Below are 22953 nucleotides of genomic sequence, written 5' to 3'. Positions count from 1 at the left end.
ATTACTTTTTTCAAGTAACTTGACCAACACTGGTCATATCTATGCAAACAGCTGATAAAGAAACCAACAAATAATGCACACCTACAGGGGTTAAAGGGGTTAGCTCTGGAATGTCCTTGCCTTTCTCACAAAACTCTCACATTTCTTCTCAGCTCCCAGCTCTTTATAGCGCTTTGCCCAGCTTGAGCTACCTGATAGATGTGTGATAGCCTATGTCACCATGTTCAGTCTCATGCTCTTCAAAGTACTGTAAATGATTTTAGTTACAACATCAAGAACACGGTTAGTTTTCAGCACTACTTACAAGACTCCCTATTGTTTTCTATTTTACTAAATTGCTGTGAGCTCACCTTTAAAGTGTACAAGAAACACTACATATATAAAGGCTAATTTACACCTGTCCCGCTCTAAACATGTATTTCTTAAATCCAGAGACAGAGTTAAATCTATGTTTTTTTAGCCCATTAAACCCATTTTAATTCAAATTTTTAGGTCAAATTACCACAACCCTTGAATCAATGGCGTATTTGACAAATTCCAATGGCTCCTAAAACCATCAACTCTGTGCTTTTTCAGTGATATAAGGGTAATCCCATGCAGGGTGCCACATCCAAACAGTGTTGGGAAGGTTACTCTTAAAATGTATTCCACTACAGATTACAGAATTGTTAAATACCCCAATTCTTTGATCTTTGGGCTGAAGGAAGAACAACACTCGGTGTATAAATGCTCAATCAACAATCTCTTTACAATCTCTTTAATCTCTCTACAATTTAATCTCAACAGAATACATGCCCCAAAATGTATTTTGTAATGTATTGCGTGTCCAGTGAGAGTAACGTATTCTGAATACTTTGGATTACTTAACATATTATCAAGCTTTTTACAACTACATGAATGTATTATTGCTGTGTGATTTATTACTATTACTGAAGGCTACTCGCCATACCAATACCAACTAGATTTTTAAATCTTAATATAAAATGAGTAACAGTAGGGTGGACATTAGGTAAGGCTGCACTTTTTTCAGCGATCTCCTATAGAAAACTATTCCACGCGTATATAAAACAGGTCCGCGGCTCTGAACCGTAGTAAAGGGACCTCTGGCTAATACATCGGGTTCTGTGTCAGGCTCGTAGCCGAAAACTAGCTTTACTTTGTTGCCTGGGTCAACTTTGCTAGTGAGAGACAGAGAGAGGCGTTGAAAGGCTGCTCCAACGAAACTTATTGTTTCAGAGGAAAACAACAAACACAGTGTACAGTCGAGTCGTAACAGCTTACTTACAACTGGGCTACACTGCCCATGAGGCTACATTCTTTAGGGCTATGCCTGTAACACTCTGCCTATTGCTTTCATATTAAGTAATTTTTTTGAATAATAATTTTTCAAAAATATTTCTTCATGTCATTATGTGGGCTGCAAGTAGAGGTGACATGGGCCGCGAGATTGAGACACAGGCATTAGAGCCTCTTAATGCATGTTTTCTTTAGGTTTCCACCGGTGTGGAATTACCAAAAATAGAGAGGGGACATCTTAACATATGAAACAGGAAAAGACCGCCATGTAATCCCTTATTTCTACAAAGTAACTGTATTCTGAATACCACCTTACCTTATTCCGGTAACTGTAACGGAATAAAGTTACTCATATTTTGCGTTTTAAATACGTAACGTTGGTACATGTATTCCGTTACTCCCCAACACTGCATCCAAATAACAAATCACACAGAAAGCAACACAGCAAACAGCATTAACAAAACTATAGACAAAAACCATGGTAAAAATAGCCTTAATGCCTGATAAAATATCTGTTTTCTGTGGTGCTTCATCACACTGTTGTGAATTAATGACCCTAATATGACTAAGAAGCACAGAATTCTTGCTTTATACAGATATTACAGATTTAAAAAGAAAAACATTACAAAACACCTGTCTGATGCCAGTGACAGGTTAGGCCTTAGAGCAGTGTTTTCCAACCTTTAGCAGCGATGGCACATGTTTCATGCAGCAAACACCAAACAAAAATGTTACAAAAAGCATATTGATCATTTTCCCCCGTGCACCAGGCATAGCGGAATTGGCTCAGTTTGTCCCCAGTATACCATTTTTGCCTTCTTCTACCCACTACTCATGCTAGGGCCTTTATCTGGGTTGGAATTTTTACTCCAGGACCCAGGTCAGATTGACTACGTTTTCTTTTCAGATATTTTTCTATTGCTATTGCGCGCTGCCTTGTCGCATGACTATGTAATTTCTTCTTTGTCTTCTTCTGTTTTACTGGCAGTTGGCAACCCATTTAATTGGAGCAATAAGTTGTACTGCCCTCTAGTGGAAGAGAATGTAATTATTCTGCCGGATACTCATGCCAGTCGCTTAAAGTACCAATCAGGTGAAACCAGATTATCTTCCACGGCACACCTGATCATTTCTCACAGCACACCTATGTGCCGCAACACAGTGGTTGGGAAACAGCGCTTTAGGAGGTTAAAGTTTTTAGACTATGTTTAGTGCCATCTTGTGCCCTTACAGAACATGACATGACTGGATTGGCTGGTTAGTTTCTCGTAATAGACTTCCAATAGCTTATGTTAACTAACTAGTGACAGAAGTGATAATTCAGTAGAAAAAACTAGAACTGAAAAACAGTCTAAGGTCAAGGTCAAATTTATTTATATAGCACATTTCAAACAGCATGGCATTAAAAAGCAACAATGTAATACAATAGTAACAATAAAAAACAATAATAGGACAATAAAATAATTAAAACAATAACTAAAACTAATTCAAATAAGACCAAAATGCTTGGATCATAGTGTTTTAAAAGCCAGGGCATAAAAATGTGTCTTTAGTAATGATTTAAATTGCTCAAGTGTTTGTGCAGATCTAATATTTAAGGGGAGACTATTCCAGAGTCTGGGACCTGCCACAGAGAAGGATCTATCACCACGGGATTTGAGATAAATCCGTGGGATGGACAGCATTAATTTTGAGCTAGACCTCATGGTTTTTCCTGGAGCATAGGCAGAGAGGAGCTCAGACAAGGAGGGGCTCGGGCATTAAGTGACTTAAAAACAAAAAGTAAAACTTTAAATTGGATCCTGTAGGAGACAGGAAGCCAGTGTAAAGAAGCTAAAACTGGGGTTAAATGCTCTCTCCGTTTGGTACCAGTTAGCAGGCGAGCAGCTGCATTTTGAACCATCTGAAGACGATGGATGGTGGCCTGATCTAGACCATAATACAATGAATTGCAGTAGTCTAATCTGCAAGTAAGAAAAAGGTGAATAACATGCTCAAAGACGTTAGCCGGGAGGTATGGCTTTACCTTGGCTAGCTGTCTTAGCTGAAAAAAGCAGGACTGAACTACTGCACTCACCTGCTTATTCAATTTAAAAGAACCATCAATGTAGACACCGAGGTTTTTTACTTGTGTTTTACAATACAAGGAAAGGGCGCCCAGAGTGCTGTCGATATGATTAAAGTTGCCAAAAATGACAACCTCAGTTTTATTTTCATTTAGCTTTAAAAAAATTAATGACAACCATTGTTTGACATGGTCAAGACAGCGTAATAAGAGCTGGGGATGGTCTGACCCTGCTTTTAAAGGTAGATAAATCTGCAAATCATCAGCAAAACAGTGAAATGAAATGCTGTACCGCGAGAGGATGGAGCCCAATGGCAACAAATAGAGTGCGAACAGGGCAGGACCCAAAATAGAGCCTTGAGGTACACCGTATTTAAGAGGGGCTATTTTGGAGTTGTGGGGGCCCATATTGACATGAAAAGACCTTTCTGACAAATAGGACCGAAACCACTGTAGGGCAGATCCTTTTAGGCCAGCATGAAATTCTAGCCGTGATAACAGGATGTCATGGTCGACCATGTCAAAAGCTGCTGACAAGTCCAACAATAAAAGGGCAGCAGGGCTGCCAGAGTCCAGAGTTAAAAGAATATCGTTAAAAATCCTTAAAAGTGCCGTCTCAGTGCTATGTAGTGATTTAAAACCAGATTGAAATTTTTCAGAGATCATATTAAAATCAAGGTGGGCCTGCAACTGTAGGTAGGTAGACCACTTTCTCCAAGACTTTAGATAGAAAAGGAAGCTTTGAGATAGGCCTGTAGTTGGACAGAACAGTTGGGTCCAGGTTTTGTTTTTTAAGAAGAGGCTGAACTATAGCTTGTTTAAAGCATGATGGAACGCAGCCTGTAGCAAGGGACATATTAATTAATCTCAGGATAAAAGGCCCAACAGTATTAAAAGTGCTTTTAAGCAAGCTTGGAGGGAGACGATCAGAGGGGCAGTGTGATGATCTTAGGTTACTAACTACCGCAGTCAAGTCATTAAGGGAGACGGGATCAAACTGCTCTAAGACAGCTGAGCAAACAGGAGAAAGACTCGGATCTGAAGCAGCAGACGACGAGACAAGAGCCCTAATCGATAGAATCTTGTCATTAAAAAATGCTAAAAAATCATCGAACATACTTGGTGAAGAAATGACTCCAGCATTATCACGTGAACTAAGAAAGCGATTAAGGACATTAAAAAGTACCTGAGGCCTGTGACTGTTTACTGACACTAAGTTTGAGACAAACTTTGTCTTTGCAGTTTTTACAGCTTCTTGGTAAGCAGAAAGACGAGTCCTTAAAATCTGTAGGGAAACGTGCAATCTGTCCTTTTTCCATCTCCTTTCGGCGCGTCTGTAGTCACGTCTGAGGGAGCGCATATGTTCGTTCAACCATGGCTCTGATAAATGTTTAGCACGCACAGTCCTGAGCGGAGCAATAGAGTCCAAGATATCAGTGCAGGTAGAATGAAGAATGTCCGAAAGGTACTCATCACTTTTACAGCTGGAGTTCATTATTCCAGAATCCATAAAGGCAGCAGAAAAAGCGCTGTTAGAGCATTAAGCGCTCGCTTTTTGCGCGCTGGAGCGTACGGCTTATCTACCGAGCAGCGCAGCGTTAGAGTGAACAACACAGGAAGATGATCGGAGATGCGCAACTCGGATATTTCCGTGATGCACACATCCAGCCCATGGGAGAGCACCAAGTCCAGTGTGTGACCTTTTTCATGCGTGGGACCGGTAACCCACTGGGTCAAGTTAAAAGAGTCAATAATATTTTAAAAGTCCTTGACCAAAGGTTTAGAGTCACAGCAGACATGGATGTTAAAATCACCAAGGATTAAAAAACTGTCGAAATTAAGAACAATTCCAGCCATAAAACCTGAAAACTCTTTGATAAAATCCTTATTAAACTTGGGAGGACGGTATAGGAGGGCACACAGCAAAGGCGCAGCAGAGTTTAGGTGTAACTCAAACAGCTGGAGTTCAAAACTAGAAAATGAGTCATGCTGTAATGTTTGATGGCAATGAAATCGAGCGTTGAACACGGTGGCTAAGCCTCCCCCCTACCTACTAGAGGGCCGAGGGAGACTGAAGAATGAGAAATTAGGAGGAACCAGTTCCGAAAAAGCTACAGACTCACCGGGTTGAAGCCATGTTTCTGTCAGAAACAGAAAGTCCAACTGTTGTGACTTTAGGAAGTCATTTAATACAAACGTCTTGTTTGCTAATGATCTTACATTTAGTAAAGCCATTTGGAGTGTGTAGATCCTAACATCAGATGTTCCAGCTCGGTTAAGTGTGCGAAGATTTCTGTGGTCCACACCGCATCCACGGGTCCGAGGCCGCTTAGGGAAATAGAAAGCTGAGAGCGGGGGATCAAGTGTCGTGGGAGCTCCAGGGACAACAGGCAGGATCCATCTAAAGATGCACTCTGCTGGTCCAGTAGTTCCACGAGAAGCACGGAGAACAGCTCGGACTTTGATGAGTGTACCAGCCCGCTTTCCTCGTTTCCTCAGGCGCTTCTTCCAGGAAGTGGTGTATGAGTGTTGGCACAGATAAACCGGAATATAGGGCTCAAAAAGTGGTGGAGGAGGCCCATAATCATCTCCTGTCTCCGTTTGTTTAAGAGCCAGGTCATACGATGCTTTGATTTCTAAGAGTATCTGGCGATTGTACACACGCAGAGCGAGGGCATTTTGGGATAAAATAGAAAAGGATAAGGCTAGCGAAAGCCAAAGCAAAGCTAGCAGAGTTGACTGACGTGTCGCCGTGCATACTGCTGGCGCCATCTTCGGTCCGTGGGGTCACTTTTGCACTACCCCTGGCTGCAACAATGTTGCAGCTATGTTGTCCACTTTTACTGAGTCTCTTAGCAGTCAGTGATTGTCTGTTGTTTGGCTAGCTGAACTGAAGCAAGAAAATCCCCCTGTTAGTTGTAATGTCAGTGTTTGGAGAGCACTTTATAAATGTGGACAGTGTGTACATAAATCACAAAAAATCACCAAGCCTTTGATGGGGAGGTTATTAAAGAGCTTTGGTGGCTGAAATAGGACAAACACTGGTCATGTTTACTTATTTGTGTTTGAATCTTAATTTTCCATTGTCCTCATGCAAGCTGATCAGGGACGTTGAAATGGCTGTACAATACCCAGGTCTGAACGGAAACCTTACTTCCTTTGTCGCAGACATGTGAAAGCTAAGGTAGACTGAAGTTACTCACAATTAATGTTGTGAGGCCATCACAGTAATACTGTTCTATCTAATACTGTTTGATTTGAAAATTCATTAACTCATACATGAATGAATACAAAAACAAGAATGGGGTAACAGAATATATAAAGAACAACCTGATACGTCATGTTTTCAGTAAAATTAAAAACAAGTTCTTTATTAGTTTATTTTCAGTGAATGAGATACTCAAAGTCAACCCACAGTTTTTCATACACACTTTCACATTCTGCATTTAACTTGAGAATACACACTTTCTTCAGTTTCCAGTTCATTCTTCCTCTTCTTTCCTCTTGTACCTTTGCTTCCAGAGAAATGCAGTGCAGCGTAGTTCAGATCATATTCACCTTCAGGCTATGCAACAAACACCATTAGTTCCGTAAAATAAAGGGATGGGAAATCATTTAAATCAATTAACAATATGTCTTATTACTTACACTACTGTCCACTGTTTGCCTCAAGTCATCTTGTCTTTCCTGTGAAGAGCTTTTTTCTGTGCATAATGGTGATAAAAAAGGATTGTTATTATTATCTGTTTTTTTAGATTTTTTATTAATGTTTTAATCAGCAGTTAAACTGTTGACGGTGATGTGTCAAGGTCAATAAGAGATGTATATATACATAAGCAACTAATATTGAGACTTAAAATATTTAAACAAAAATGTTTGATTTTAGATTGATGCAAACCTGCAAAGATCTGTTTAATTTGGGGGAAAATTAAACTGTGATATATACACAACACATGGTCAAATGGAATGAGGTGTACAAGGAGCAAGCAAAATCAAGACTAATATATACAAAAAATACTTGATTTTACACAAATTAATAAAATTCTTTCTGAAAACATGTTTTGAACGTGAGGAAAACTAAAGTGTTATTATAATTGTTAATTCAGTGAACAACACTTACTTTGAAATTGTTCACATGCTGCTCTTGGAGTTCGGCAGCAGATGAAAATAATATTGAGAATCACAGAAATTATCAAGCAGATTATTGCTATCACCAAAGAAATAAATTCCAAACCTGCTGTTTGCTCTACAAAAACAAGAAAAGAAAGTTTCTCAAACACACTGACACTGACATAATATTATTAACATAATATTTTTAACATAATATATTTTTTAAATCGTACCCATTTGTTGTTTAGTTGCATTTCCAAATAATATTTTTCCACATGTGGCCACAGCACAGTAGTAAGTCCCAGAATCAGAGGAGCTGATGTTCTTAGACAAGCGATAAACACAACTCTGCTCAGTATCGGATCTTTTCTCACATTCATGATGTCTGTTTCCATCAGTGTATATGATGCTAGGATGAGATGTATTTGCTTCCCTGAACCAGAACACATTGTGACCTCCTGGACATGTCTTTCTGTTAGAGCTGGAGAGGACTGAACATTGAAGAGTCACAGAGGCTCCTGGATGGACTTTCTCCTTAACAACAGTGTAGTTTGACGTTCTCTGGGTGTTTCCTGTTTAATATAAATGTGTTAACAAAGCACATTGTGAAGGATTCATGTACTGCATCTATAAAATGTGTCTTTAAAATTAAATAGAGGCAAATGAAATTTAAATTCAAATACATTAGAATTAGTATATTAACTCAATCTGTTTTTTAATCATGCTTTTGACAATTAACAAGCTTTTGTTCAAATTCATACTGTACAATTTCACAGACTGAAGCATGTGGCAAAACTCCATGAAAGTAGAACACATCATTACCTTTTACCAACAAATACGTCCCTGTCCACTCAGTATTCTTACGCCACTCTGTGAATCCACAGTGATAGATTCCCTCGTCCTCTTGATTTGTCTTCAAAATGGTCAGGCTGGTAAAATGTTTATCGTGATTGACCTTCAATCTGGAGTTATTAAACTCAGGTGCAAACTCAGGTGTTGCAGATTCCCTCATTGTCCAAATTATTTTCAGAGTGTCCCCGGCACTCTGCTTGTACCAATGGACTTCTTTACGAATGGTCTCAATCGCTGGCAGATGACATGGGATGGTTACAGTCTCCCCAAGTTGAACTGTCGTTACTGGAACAAGTGTATCTAATTTCATAGAAAACATATACACATACACAAATATAAAGGAGTAAGTCACAAGGAAAACCACCACGCAAACAACATACACGTATGAGAAAACTTACACAGAATAAGTAGATACTTACATCCTCGGTGAAGAACAAGCAGTGTAACCCATAACACGATCATCTTGCGAATGTCTTTTCTTATGTACATTGTAGGTTTTTCACTGACTGTAGGAGGTATTATGACATGGGACTTTTATGTCACACTGTCAAATGGACCTGATTGGTTATGAAGTGCACTTCCTGTCATACTGGTTCCTTCCAGGTCTTTGAGGAGTATGTTGCCTCTTCCTTATCCAGTCACTCACTCTTTTATTTAATTTTTCTAATGCTCAGCTTGAAGTTTTTCATCCTTGCTAAAAACATCCACTTTCTGCTCTTATTATCATCTGTCAGCAAGTTTTCCAACTAAATGATTTCATTGTTTATTTGTTCTATGACTGGCAACAACTCATTGCAGTATTTCTGTATTTGTTGGATTCTTTCAACTTGAAAATAATAATAATTATTTTAAAATGTAGTTATAATTTTGGGTTTAAGTCCTATCTTGGAACTTGTTTGAGCTTTTTTTTTTTAACTCACTGATTACTTTCATTTTCACTTCTTGAATGGCTAGATTTAGCCAGTAAAACTAGGTTAGGTCACAGGTTAAATTAGATAACATCAACAAGTATAAAGACATCTTAGAAAGTTCTGTTTTATATTTACCTGGGTTTCCATGCACTGCCTTATCTAAAAGTGAAGACACTGGCATACACTGTCAATGCATTTTTTACACAACCATTGGCAGTCACTTGATTCTAAAAAATGGCCATAATTACCAAAAATTACTTGTCATTTTCTCAGAGCATCTTTTAGATATAGTCTTAAATTTTATGTCTCCACAAGCCAATGAAGTTGCAGTTTATAGTTTTTTATGTTCAGACTTTCATAATAAATATACACGCAACACAGCTCTAAGCTATACAGTATAAGTAGCAATTACTCAGATTTTGGTTACAAAAGGTGACCAATCACCTTTTACAAAAGGTGATTAAAGGAGCATCTACACGGAAAGAAGCTATCACTGATGTGGCAAGTGTCATAGAACTGACAATGAGTTCATCATCTCTCAAATTTAAGTCCAGTGACTGAAGAAGTGTCATGGTCCATGGGAGTGTCTGGGATTTTCCAGCTGGAGGCGATGAGTTTCCTGTGTTCATCTTCTTGAGCAGAGTGCCCGGGTGCCTCATCAGAGTTCCATTCCAAGGCTAATCAGCAGGAGTGTTCTTAAAGCCAGCACTTGCTAGCTTCCTGTAGTTGCCGCCAGTTTGTCTGCCAACTCTCAGTGGTAACTAGGCCTTCTAATAATTTTGCTTTTGTGATTTATTCCCTGTGTAAAAACTTGTTTCCTTGTGTCTCAGTTCCCGGTCATGTCCTCCAAGATCCGTCCGCTGCTGCATTTGCACTCAGCCACTGGTTTCACCTGCAATACTACCTATGCCTGCCTTTGTCTCCACTGTGCACCACCGGAACTCCTCCAGAACCGAGATATGGATTCCCTGCTACCTCCAGTGCTCGCTCCCTGCATAGACACTCCCTTGGTTACTCTTCCCAAAGGGTCTTGGCTGCAACCTGCAAGTAAGCAAACATTCCTAAGCCCCATACTCACCTATAGAGCCCCTCCTCTACTATTTTAGTCAGTAACCACAATCTCCTCTGTTTGAAAATTGCTTATCAGAGATCCCACTTCGCTCCCCTCTCCACTGGTGTTTCTCACATATGTTTACAGATAATCCTGGTTTTGGTGTGTAAAAAAAGTCTGGTCACGAAGTGAATCAGCTCTTGAGTCTGCTTTTGGGTCTGCTTTTCATACGAACCCTCTGGGTTCATCACAAGACGTTAACAATGAAATCTGAGAAAGTCATTTAATCACATATGATAGGATAGTAAATACATTACGGGAGGTAACAGTAATCTGGAATGTCTGCTAGCAACACTCAGTGACAAAGGCATGGAGAAATTCCTGTGTGGCTGCAACTCAAGATTTATCCGTTTTGTAAATACAAGATGTAGAGATTTGTTTCAGGGAACTATAAAGACTGATAATACTGACTAAAGAAAGCAGAACACACTTGTGTATTTAGTGAATGAAAATGATGCAGCAGTTCACCCATGCCCTAGTTTCCAATGGGATAATATTTTTACAGCTGCTGCTATAAAGTCCAGATATAAGAGAACAAAAAAGCATTTACTTAAGAGGGGGAGGTGAAATGAAGTAATTGGGTGTCATTGTCATTGCTTTGCACAAATAGGTAGTAAGCTAAGGGTTGGCTCAGACTGGAGGAGCAAGCAGGATAAATTATTAGAACATATAATTCCAAATCTTTGTTACAAATCTTTATATTTTATGTTTTTATAAAATGAAAAAGCTGTGACAAGGGTGTCATTTTGCATTCTCTTATGAAATTATATTTATTTCTCAACAAGACCAGTGCTGTCCATTTCTGGGTAAGTTGTCAGCACAATTTCAGGGCATTCGATCTACAGAAATAGTGATGGGTAGGAGGAGTTAAGTCTGAAATGCCTTGCAGCGTTTTTTTTCTTTTTCTTTTGATTACTTTCTGTGTACAAAGGACATGATGAAAACCATAATTGATTGTTTTCAACTTCATTGTTATTTGATTATTGTCACTGTGCAAAGCATGATTACAAACTCCACATTATCAGTGAAGACCCACCCAGTCAGCTTGTCATTCACCTAAGCAGGAAGAAACATATGTACCAGCATACAGATCTCACAAGGTAGTTGTGGTCACACGCTCCATCCTCTACGCTCACTTCAGAGCACCACTCAGTGTCAGAAAAAACACAGTGACCTGAGAAGAACACCTGACAGTTCTGACTCAACTGCGATACATACACCAAAGTGATAGAAAAGTCTTATGTACTTAAGAGAAAGAAGTTGTTGGAAACTTAAAGACTGCTTTGGTTGAGCCTTCAAACAAGGCATAAATAAAAAAGGTCTAAAGGACCGCATGTTTAGTATGGTTAATTGTTATCGGTCACATTTTATGATATGAACAAATGTAGATTTCTGATGCTGAATGTTTTTAACACGTGACTTGTGACTTTACTTAAATGTCATGTCATACCTGGCTCATAGTGAGATCTGTTCTGAGTAAACAGCTTCAGTGGTTGGTAAAAGCATGGAGAAAGCACTCACAACAACCTTCATCCATGGATGTAGCTGTTTGGCTTTACCTGTTCTTCTGACAGTGAGAGTCACCTCTCACTCATGACACTGTCGCGGTCCTGGGTCTTCGACACAGTGTTTTGAGTTTTGTTTTGGATTCATGATTAACTGTATTTCGGTTCAGGCTTTGTATAGTCTGGTCTTCAGTTTAGTTCTTCCTAGTGTCTCTGAGTTTGTTATCTATATTTCCCATTCATAGTTTCTTGTTTGATATTGTTAGTTTCCTTTTGTGGCCTTGCTTCGTCTCTGTATTTTTGTGAGCATCTTCCGTTGAAGCGAGTTCTGTCTATATGTTTATATATCTGTTTCCCCATTTCTGTTCCTATGTCTGTCTACTCTCTCTATGCTCTGTCTGTGGTTGTCTGGTCTCCCTGTTGTGTTTAGTGAGTCTTGATCTCACCAGTTAGTGACGTCTCTGTGTTTAAATAGCCTGGCTATTGATTGTTTGAGTACAGGCACTACACTGTGCTAAAGTCTTTAGCCAAGCTTTATTTCTTTAGATTTTGCTAGCAAAGTGGGATATAAGTAAAATGGTTTGTCAAGATGTGCAAACATACATGTAAATACAGTATAGGTGTCATAAACTAAGTCTTGACAATTCTCACAAGCTTGACAGATAATATTTGGATGAACTTTCTGAGATATTTAAATTGTCTTCAGGAATAGTTCTCAGGTTTCTTGAAGGACATTCAAAGCTCTTCTTTGGATCTTAGCTGTCTTTTTCATTTTCTGTCCAAATGACCCCACATTGCTTCAGTAATGTTGACGAAAAGGCTTGTAGAAGGTCAATTCATGACCATCAGGTTTGCTTTAACTGCATTGAGTGTTTAGGATCATTGCCATGCTGAAAAATGAGGCCACCAGAAATCAAATGTTTCCAGATGGTATTGCGCGTGTGTGTGTGTGTGGGGGGGGGTCAAAACCTGATGGTACTTCTCTGCATTCATAATTCCAACAGTTTTGAAAAGATCCCTCTCCGTTTTTAGGCCATCCTTATTTGTCGATTGCTCCAAGAGTGGCATAAAAAGAAAAAGAGGAGAGTCACACCAACTGTGTGTACACTGCTGTTAGATCAGACTCCCACAACTGACCGCGACCACCTGTATAGCTCATGATGGTCAGGAGGAGACATGCTTTAAAGGAGGCTCACTGTTAATCTCTGTGTTTTATTGGGTTGTTTTGATTTTGATAATAATGATTTCAAGCTATATCTGCCTATAAAGGGAGATGTAGCTGGGTATGATATTTGAAATTATTTTCAGACATTTTCCATTGTTGAGGACAAAAGGTTTATAATACAGAAAGCAATTAAGCATTAAGGCCAGTTAAAATATGAAACTTCTTTATGCTGACAGAACAGCGAGTTCCACTGCTCCTGCCCACTGGGCTGTATGTAGCCCATGATGTAAAATGAGTTCGACACCCCTGCTCTAGGCTTTTGCCTGCTGTGGTGATTTGGTGCTAAACAAATTTGAGTTGAACTGAAAATTTTGAGATATTCATAAATCATGACAAACACAATAACAAGAAAAATCTTAAGACATTTTAATACAAGAAGAATACAACAATAATAAAGCTGTGGAATAAAGCTCTTTTTAACAACTTATTGCTGTACATTTATTTGTCTTTTTCTGACATGTAGTTCCTCTGATTGAATACATCATCTTGTCCATCTTTAGTTCTATAACAGATCATTAAAGTACAGTTAGTAGCAATACAAAACCGAATTAAGCTGTGTAATAAAACTGCATAAATGTAAGCCAATCATTTTTTTTAAGTTAATATCAATGAGAATCTCAACAGAAAGCTTGGTTAAACAATAAACAAACAACAACAACAAAAAATCTACTATTTTCAAATTTTTTAAAGTTGGACAGAGAGAAAAACGACCAAGAAAAGCAATAAATGTTCCCAACCAGACTAGACTGGCAGTATTGAGGGTCAGGGTTTATCCTGAGGCATATGTCTGTGCGCACATCTATATTAAAATGCAGTTAATCTCAGTACATTTAAACCCACCACTATGATAGGCAGTGACATGTGTCATGACAACATGATATATAAAGAAAGATAAGATATAAAAACCAATTAACTCTAAACAAACATCCGCTAGATAATTTCATAAGGAGGGTAACTAATCCAATCCAAAAGCCTTGGCCATGTAGATCTGCTTCTCAACTGCCTTTACATCCTCTATTTTCCCTCTGTCAGCTTTCATCATTGTAAAGACAACAGCAGAAAACATAGACGTGTCCTTATTCTGGGGAAATAGGGTACATAAAAATATTAGAAATATCAAAATGTAAACAATCTTAAAAAATCACTTTAGATTTATGAAAATAATCCGACAAATAAATACTTTACCTTTTGTCTTTTCTGATCGCTACATTTTTTCTGCAGGACAGTGGCTTGATTATACAACATACACATTACAATTAATTCAAATGTAAGATTAATTAACATTTGTTTTTCATAGAGAACTGTGAGTAACTTCAGTTACCTTTGCAATGTTTACTGCTGTTTTTTCTGATGGAATAAGTGAGGACAGCAGTAACAATGAGAACGAATACAGCGCACAGCAGAAAAATAACTATACTGGCCATCAGAGAGCAAATGCTGGTTTCTGGAATGACAATAAAAGTGAAAAACAAAGATAGAAATGACCAAAAATAAATGATGTTTTATTTCTCCTTATGATGAAATTACAGTGAGCATGAAATAAAATTTTGTAATGCCTATTTAATGAATTAATAATCACTTTTAATTAAACATACTTGCATTATGTCATGATTTTTTTTTTAGAAATCATACCTATTTGCAGTTGAGTTCCATCTCCAAATAATATCGTTCCACATGTGACAACAGCACAGTAGTAAGTCCCAGCATCAGAGGAGCTGACCTTCTTAGAGAAGCGATGAACACAGCTCTTCTGAGTGTCTGATTGCTTCTTACATTCAGTTTGGTTCTTTCCATCAACATAGATGATATTTGGATGAGAGTTTTGTCCTCTGAACCAGAGGACATTGAGATCTCCAGGACACATCTTGTTATCAGAGTCTGAGAGGACTGAACAGTTGAGAGTCACAGGATCCCCTGCACGGACTGGATCTAATACCGTTGGCCACTGACGAACAGTAATGTTTCTATGGGTGTTCCCTGTGTAATAAAAAAAAATTTGTTTAAAAATGACCTCCAAACACAGTTCCTATATATACTAGTATACAAAAATTAATGATAAAGAAGTATCTCAAAGAGAAAAAATTGAAATCCATTTGCAAACACATTAAAATACCTAATACGATGTTTAAACTTGAAATTTTAAATTCATATAAAATCCACAGTTATTTCCCCACCATGTGAAAAAATTATTTTCACTAAGATTTATTACCTTTACATTGTTTTAGGTGGTTGAGTATTTACAGTGAATCCAAAAGGCTGCAATCACATAATTACCTTTTAATAACAAATATGTCGCACTCCAAGTATTCACATTCCATTCCATGACTGCACAGTGATACATTCCTTCATCTTCTGGGATTGTCCTGAATATGGTCAGACTGCTGATGTTCTTATTGTCTTTAACTTCCAATCTTGAGGCATTAAACCCTTGTCCATACTGAGGTTGTGTAGTTTGTCGCAGTGTCGCAATCAGTTTCAGAGTTTCCCCTGCTCTCTGCTTGTACCACTGAATTTTACTGCTTAAATCACCAGGAGGTAAAACACATGTCAAAGTTACAGGTTCACCAAGTTGAACTGTGGTCACTTGATCCAGCGTATCTGCAGTGAGTTTAAACAAAACATGTGAAACACTGTAGGGAAAAAAAACATTAACCATTACACATCTAGATGCATTGCAGATTCCTAAATGACAAAACGAAAATAGATCATAATTAGACAGAACTCACCTCCTTGGTGAAGAAGAAAAATGAGTGTTACCCAAACCAGAGTCATCATGGCACTGTCTTTACTTGAAAACATTTCGATATTTCAGTGACAGAGGGAGATGATGCGACCCAGACCATCACTTTCTGATTGGTTATCGCAGTCTTTACAGTCAAAGCTTATTTCCTGCCACACGGGTATTGTCCTGCATTGTGTGAAAAGACGGAGAGACTAAAAATCTGTGACAGCACAAAACTGTTTATTACTATTGTGGTAACACATTTTCTTTGATTCAAGTTTTGCAGAGCCAACTAACCACTAAATGTAGCAGACCTCTCTGGGGGGTTTCAGTGTAACATGAAAATCTTTCATTTTGAGTTTGTCATTATTTTAACTTTTAACTTATAATCCAAGATGAGCCAAATGTGAGTTTTTAAACCAAGGAGAGGTGTTTAAAGTCTTATCTAATACCATCATTTCACCTCTTTCACACAGTGAAATGCCAATAAGGTGTCACATCGGCTGCAGCAGATGGTGGAGAATGGAGAGTGAGTGGAGACCCAATTGCAGACAATGGAGATTGAATTGAATATAAACAAAAGTGAGCCTTTATTTCTGGCTGCACAAAAATAGAAAAAAACAACAACAAAAGGAGACTAAGATTAAACTAACAAAACCTAAACTGGGAAAAGCTAAACCAAAAACACTAGGTGCATAAAGAAAAGCACAAAAACCTTAACACTTGGGAAACATGAAGAAAGATAAGCAGACAGTTCAACAAAAGGCAGCAGAAAACAGAGGACTAAATATACAGAGGATAAAAAAGGGAATGGGAAACAGGAGGGAATCACAGCTTGAACTAATCTGACACAATGAGACAGGGAGGAAGTGTGTTCGCACATTTTGAAGCCATCCTGATAATCTTATCCCACCAATGATGTGGAGATCCTACTTTTTTAGATCCAATTAAAATCAAGGCACTCAAAAATATGCTCTGGAAAAGAGTAGAATTCTTGGAACAGAGTTTAATACACTGAATCAGATGAACAGCAAGAAAACAAATACAGAGTATAGCAAGCCGATACATAGCAGAAAGCACGCAACTAGCATGCAACTACCTTAAGCACAGACAGCAGAGCAACACAGAGATGGACAGAAAGTAGTAGCAGGAAAAAAGAGTGCCGGGGTGTCCTCTGGTCCCTAATATATAGGAACCAGTATCCCCACCCCCTCCTGCTGGGTAATTTTCCCACGCACCCAAAAACAGCAGGTGCAGGGTAAAATACGGGCCAAGGCCATTTCCCAGAGGGGCTCCCTTAGTTTAAACCTTTGCTTCGCCTTCTCATAGTAGGTCACAACATGGTCAAAAGTCACACATTAAGCCTAATTATTAAATCTTACAACAAGCAGTCACCAAGTGGCATAATCTGATATTAAACATGTACATAACACTTGACCTAACTACAAAGGTTACATGCTTAACATGATGACAATCATATATAAAAACACTCCAGTGTAGGTTTATAATGTGTGTTTCTGTGTGTGTGTGTGTGTGTGTGTGTGTGTGTGTGTGTGTGTTATATTGTATGATTCTTAAAGTGATTTTATTGTGATGTGTTCAGTATCTCTGTTACAATATTACTGTTTTGGTTGTGCTGCATGAAAGACATTAATTGCCCTGTTATTGTACAACCTTAATAAACCATGGTGAAGCAAAATGTCTTGTGTGTAAGACTCTATGTGAAAGATCAAATATATATGTTCAGTGCAGATAGATATATAGTGTATATAGTTACATAGGTATACATGTCATCCAAAAATCCACCACAAAAGCAAAACTAAACACAAGAGACTATCAAAATAAATCAGGAAACATTAACCACACACTAAGACGTCGGCTTGACACATGGAAACATAACTGACTGGGAAGACAAAAAGGCAACGCAGAAAACAGACACAGGAGATAAGCAAACATGAAGACAAAGGAGACTGGGCACGAAACGTGGAATACAGGGGAGGCACTCTAACAGAACCTAAAGACTAGAAACTACAAAATATAATCAGAGAATAACTGAGGAAACTAGAAATACAAACAACTACACCATGAAAAACACCATATCAAAGAATATTCATAAACCAGAAACACATAAACACTAGGTCCACAGACCCAGGACCATAACATAAGGTCCACAACAAGTACAAGCCTCAAGACGGCCTTCTAGGCTCCAGTGCTTTTTCTTCATCAAGGATGTAAGAGCTCTTTAATTTTGCACAAAAATGTTCTAAAGTCAGAAGTTACATGTCAAATAGATTTGTGGAGAATAACAGAAAATAATTTTGCATTTGAGAATTCCCACATTGTACAATTATATATTTTGGTAAATTTATAAAAATCCAAATCACAACAACTATCACCTCAAGGCTCTCTGTATTATAAGCGCTTTATATTTACATTAGAGAGAAAACCCCAAGAATTACATGACTCCCTATGAGCACTTGGTGATATTGGGAAGAAAAAACTCTCTTTTAACAAGAAGAAACATCCACGGAATCTTTCTGATTAAGCAGGATCTTGTAAATCTCATCTAAACATTGTCTACAATAGTGAGATAGACGCAATTAATATGAGAAAACAGATGTCCTTGAGAAGAGATATCTTCATTGCATCTTTGCGACTACACTAATGTTGGGACTTACTACTGCCTTTTGGCCACATATGTGAAGAAATTATTTGGACAGATTTGCAAGCTACAAATCCATGATGTGAATTTCCAAGTGATCTATTCAATTGCAATATGGTGACTGTGGAGGCCATTTGAATACAGTGTACTCAAAAAACAGTTTAAGATGATCTGAGATTCACAACATTATAGGAAATTGGTACATAGTGGTCAAAACAGCATCTACATTGTCAGCAACTCAGGTAGACTATGAGCTTTAAGTGATGCTTAGTTAGTACTAAGGCCTTATAGTACCACTAACAGTCAGACGTTGCTGCCATGTACTGTGGCCAAAGAGGAACAAAGGGGAAGGTGTATATACTGTATGTCATATGAATTTGTATTTTGGATTCTAAAACATTTTGCAGTTAAAATCACACTGTGGATATTCTAGATATGTATGTCTAGAGATGTTTCTTGCATAAACACATGTTGATCACATTATGTGTTTATCTAAACTTAGTATTTTATGCGTGTTTTTACAATGAACAAAACCTTCCACGGACAGAAAAAAAACTAAAGCAAATCAAATACATCTGTTTTGAAGGAGATGGTCATAGACTTCAGGAGGAAGTCACCGCCTACACCACTGGTGAACATCCAAGGAAAAGACATTGAGACAGTGGACTCTTACAAGTATCTGGGTGTTCACCTCAAAATAAACTGGACTGGACTACAAATACAGACGTCCTGTATAAGAAGGGCCAGAGTCGACTCCACCTGCTGAGGCAACCAAGGTGCTTTGGAGTCTGCAGGACTCTGTTGAGGACATTCTATGACACTGTGGTAGCATCAACCACGGCAACTATTAATTTGAAGTAATTCACAATCACTGAGATGAAATCATCATAATATACTACATAATACCACTCATTTAATAAATCATAATATTATACATAAATAATGAGGACAAACAAGCAAACAGGAAACACCATGTTTTCAGTTTTGATATTAGTTTACTTTTAGATAAAGATTACTATAAACCAACCCACAGACACTCATAGATACACTTTTACATTTTGCATTTAACTTGAGAATAAACACTTTCTTCAGTTTCCAGTTCATTCTTCTTCTTTCCTCTTGTACAGGTAGCTTTCCTTCCAGAGAAGTGAAGAGCAGCATAGTTCAGATCATGTCCACTTTCAGCCTATACAAAATAATATAATAAATTTTTTTACCTCATAGAACCATTTTAATAAAGTTAAAAAAAAAAGATTTGGTCATAGTACTTACACTGTTGTCCACTGTTTGGCATAAATCACTTTGCCTTGCTTGTGAAGAGCTGTTATCTGTGTGTTACAGTGACAAAAATAGGCATATTATCTATTTTGTCTGATTTAGAATTTTAAATTAAAGGAGTATTTTGTTTTTCTCACATTAAAGGAAAACTTGCTCCTACAACAACACTTACTTTTAAATTGTTCACATGATGCTCTTGGGTTTCGGCAACAGATCAAAATAATATTGACAATCACAGAAATGACCAAGCAGGCTATTGTTATCACCAGTGCAGAAAATTCAGAACCTCCTTTGTGCTCTGGTAAACCAATACGAGAAACAATCAGTAATTCTGGCAATAACAGCAAGCTTATATGTCATGGTTTATTTTTATAAATAAAATCATACCTATTTGCAGTTTAGTTCCTTTTCCAAACAATATCTTCCCACATGTGGCCACAGCACAATAGTAAGTCCCTTCTTCTGAGGAGCTAATACTTTTATTGAATTGATAAACACAACTCTGCTGAGTCGCAGAGCTATTCCCACATTTATGATGTCTGTTTCCGTCAGTGTAGATGATGCTAGGATGAGATGGATTTGATCCTTCTCTAAACCAGAACATACTGAGACCTCCGGAACATGTCTTGTCATCAAAATTAGAGAGGAGTGAACAATGAAGAGTGACTGAGCCTCCTGGAGGGGCTATCTTCTCTTGAACAACAGAATAGTTTGATGTTCTCTGGGTGTTTCCTGTATAATATAAATATATTAACAAATGTGATTATAAAGTACACTGAAAGACAAATAGTTTGAGTTTTAAAAAACATAGACCAAACGTATCTTACATGTAAATGTTTTCAAAACATGCTCATTCATAAATTATTTTATTTAGTATTCAATTTTAGTTGCTGAAGCAAACTTTTATAGAAGAATCACATTATTACCTTTTACTAACAAATATGTCGCAGTCCATTTGGTATCTTGGAGCCACGCTGTGAATCCACAGTGATACATTCCTTCGTCCTCTTGTCTTGTCCTCAAAATGGTCAGTTTGCTCAAATTCTTGTCATACTTAACATCCCATTTTGAGTTGTTGAACTCAGGTGCAAAGGCAGGTGCTGCAGAGTCCTTCACTGTCCAAATTCTTTGCAGAGTGTCTCCAGGACTCTGCTTGTACCAATCGACTCTACGCCTGTACACGGTCTTAGGCAGGTCACACAGTAAAGTTGCAGGTTCACCGAGCTGAACCTTAGTTACTGGAATAAGTGTGTCTAATTTGAAAGAAAACGTGCAAAATCTAAAACATTAAGTCACAATAATGCAGGAAAGCACCATGCTAACAGCATACATGTATGGAAAAAACACTCAGAATATAAAAACACTTACATCCTTGATGAATAGCAAGCAGTGCAACCCATATCACAATCATCTTGGCAACATCGCTTTTTAGGGAGCTTGTAGATATTTCAGTCAGTGTAGGAGGTATTTTAGCACAAACCTTTTATGTCACATGTGTCAGATGAATCTGATTGGTTATCACAGAATATAGATTCAAGGGCACTTCCTGTCACATTGCTCTCTTCCAGGCTTCTGAGGAGTAAATCATCTCTTCCTTATTCATTTGCACATTATTTCATTGATGAAGTAAATTTCTTTCCCAAAAAATGTTAGGCGCTCATTTATAGTTATTTTAGTTTTCCTATCCAATATCCATGTTCTGCTTTAATCTGTCAGCAAATTTTCCAAGTGATTTTACTAGTCTTTTGTTCCCGCTACTGTCAATTTTCATTTAAGTGTTTCTGAACTCATTTACTTGATTATTTCCACTTGCAAAGACAAAAAAAAAGGAAATACAAAAAAATCAAAGTTTGCTTTCACTTATAGATTACCGAAGTTTTCATTTCCTGCGTGGTTAACTTTATTCAGCAAAACTAGGTTAAGTCATGACGTCAGCTCAAGTTGACAATTGTACAATAATAAAAACATCTTAGAAAGTTCATTTTCTAGGTTTATCTGGGTTTAGGTTCTCTGCCTTACCTAAAAGTGAAGACACTTACATACATGTTGCATGCATTTATTTATACAGCAATTAGAAGTTCCTGAATTCTAAAACTTAACTTGGTCTTAACTACAGCTTGTACAAATTACTTAGTGCCATTTTCTGATGACAGATCGTTTATTGAATCTCAGAGCTACTTAGTGAGCTAAACATATTTCCAGTAAGAGATATCCTGCTATTTTGTTTTCTTGTAATTCACTATGGAAGTGTGAAAACTGCAGTGGACAAAAAAAGAACATATTTATGCTTTGTGGTTTACAAATCACAAAAAGATAAAATACTTCACATATTCTAATCATTAATTCAAGACTAGGGAAGAGACACAAACTCAGCCTAAGATGGTCACACGCTAGTTTACTCCTAGTCTACTCCCAATGCCGGATAAATGGATGGGCTGCATCAAGAAGGGCACCTGGTGTTACAACGTTACCAAATAAAAAATGTGGACAGATTAACATAACTGACATAAAATGTCTCTTTTTCAGAAATTTCTGTAGAAGATACTAAAAAAACAAGAACTTTTTATGTCATTTAGTTGTTTATCGATTAGCTAATTACTTCACACTCACTGGTGTAGTGTACATCTCCTGGGTCTAGGTGCAATTTCCTCCTCTGGAGGTGAGGGTACCTGGACCTGGGGTATAGAGTATGTTTGGGGAGTGTGATTGTGTGTACAATGTCCATTTGTGTCTGTCTTTACGTTGGGTGAGTCCTGAGTATTTGTATATGTGTGCATGAGTGTGGGAATGCATGTTTGTGTCTGTGTGTGCCTGTTTGTCTGTATCAATATGTTAGGTCGGATCTCAGACTCCACCTCTCTGGGAACATCTCAGGCCCTCCAAAGTATGGAGGCCTATCTCCCCTCACCACACTTCCTGCCGGTGGCTGATGCCCTCAGGTGTCGGTGCGTTGGTGGTTCTTGGTGTCCGGGGCTGGGCGCTCAGGTATGTAACGGCTCACTCCCGGTGGCTGCATGGCGGGGCCTGGCGCCTGTGGCTCGGTCGGGCCTCTTCCGGGGTGTGGGGGGCCGACAGGCCTCTGGCTCGGTTCACTCTTCACAGCTGGATACCAACAGAGCCCACAGGCACACCACTGCAGCCCCCTCTGACTTCTGCTTCGTGGCTGCTGGGTGACCCCTTGTCTGGGGCTCTCCTCAGCTCTTCCCAGGAGGGTGG

General features: G+C 38.3%; 3 protein-coding genes across 11 annotated transcripts in view; all 3 read right to left on the bottom strand.

Annotated features, from left to right (window-relative positions):
* Positions 1-6704: 6704 nt before the first annotated feature.
* The window catches only part of LOC100691079 (signal-regulatory protein beta-2-like), a 32142-nt gene continuing 15893 nt past the window's right edge, over positions 6705-22953 (bottom strand). Inside the window, exons 1-7 of one of the 7 annotated variants that reach the window (XM_025910415.1) lie at positions 8743-9102; positions 8294-8623; positions 7705-8043; positions 7596-7607; positions 7482-7499; positions 7010-7065; positions 6705-6926 (exon numbers count right to left, since the gene is read on the bottom strand). In XM_025910415.1, coding sequence (XP_025766200.1) covers positions 6795-6926; positions 7010-7065; positions 7482-7499; positions 7596-7607; positions 7705-8043; positions 8294-8623; positions 8743-8812 — 957 coding nt within the window. In that variant the 5' untranslated portion in view covers positions 8813-9102 and the 3' untranslated portion in view covers positions 6705-6794. Of the gene's footprint in view, positions 6927-7009; positions 7066-7481; positions 7608-7704; positions 8044-8293; positions 8624-8742; positions 9104-22953 lie in introns of those variants that run through there. The other 6 variants (XM_025910407.1, XM_025910426.1, XM_013270315.3 and 3 more) reach the window with 6 other exon arrangements.
* On the bottom strand, positions 13425-15956 carry LOC102076936 (signal-regulatory protein beta-2-like). 3 transcript variants are annotated; one of them, XM_013270326.3, is made up of 6 exons: positions 15802-15956; positions 15350-15673; positions 14708-15052; positions 14397-14519; positions 14261-14304; positions 13425-14156 (listed from the first exon to the last, which is right to left on the bottom strand). In XM_013270326.3, exons 1-6 carry the CDS (start codon positions 15872-15874, stop codon positions 14031-14033), a joined length of 1035 nt encoding a protein of 344 aa, XP_013125780.2. In that variant the 5' UTR covers positions 15875-15956; the 3' UTR covers positions 13425-14030. The 3 variants fall into 3 exon arrangements, with proteins under 3 accessions (XP_013125780.2, XP_025766234.1, XP_025766228.1); XM_025910449.1 differs by having other exon boundaries at positions 14261-14290; positions 15802-15955; XM_025910443.1 differs by having other exon boundaries at positions 13425-14290; positions 15802-15955.
* Positions 19344-22117, bottom strand: LOC102078651 (uncharacterized). The gene is made up of 6 exons (XM_005467304.4): positions 21106-22117; positions 20664-20990; positions 20125-20469; positions 19910-20035; positions 19732-19787; positions 19344-19645 (listed from the first exon to the last, which is right to left on the bottom strand). Exons 1-6 carry the CDS (start codon positions 21146-21148, stop codon positions 19511-19513), a joined length of 1032 nt encoding a protein of 343 aa, XP_005467361.1. The 5' UTR covers positions 21149-22117; the 3' UTR covers positions 19344-19510.

Source organism: Oreochromis niloticus, linkage group LG2 (assembly GCF_001858045.2).
Source record: "Oreochromis niloticus isolate F11D_XX linkage group LG2, O_niloticus_UMD_NMBU, whole genome shotgun sequence".
NCBI lineage: Eukaryota > Metazoa > Chordata > Actinopteri > Cichliformes > Cichlidae > Oreochromis > Oreochromis niloticus.
The sequence above is the reverse complement of the archived record's forward strand: the minus strand, read 5'-3'. Positions and strand labels throughout refer to the sequence as shown.

Coding starts and splice junctions, on each gene's coding strand:
- LOC102076936 (XM_013270326.3), bottom strand. CDS start 15,874: ATGTTTTCAAGTAAAGACAGTGCCATGATGACTCTGGTTTGGGTAACA. Junction 15,674..15,801: donor TTTTCTTCTTCACCAAGGAG/GTGAGTTCTGTC, acceptor AACTCACTGCAG/ATACGCTGGATCAAGTGACC. Junction 14,520..14,707: donor TGGAACTCAACTGCAAATAG/GTATGATTTCTA, acceptor TTGTCATTCCAG/AAACCAGCATTTGCTCTCTG.
- LOC102078651 (XM_005467304.4), bottom strand. CDS start 21,148: ATGATTGTGATATGGGTTGCACTGCTTGCTATTCATCAAGGAT. Junction 20,470..20,663: donor GACATATTTGTTAGTAAAAG/GTAATAATGTGA, acceptor TATATTATACAG/GAAACACCCAGAGAACATCA. Junction 20,036..20,124: donor AGGAACTAAACTGCAAATAG/GTATGATTTTAT, acceptor TTGGTTTACCAG/AGCACAAAGGAGGTTCTGAA.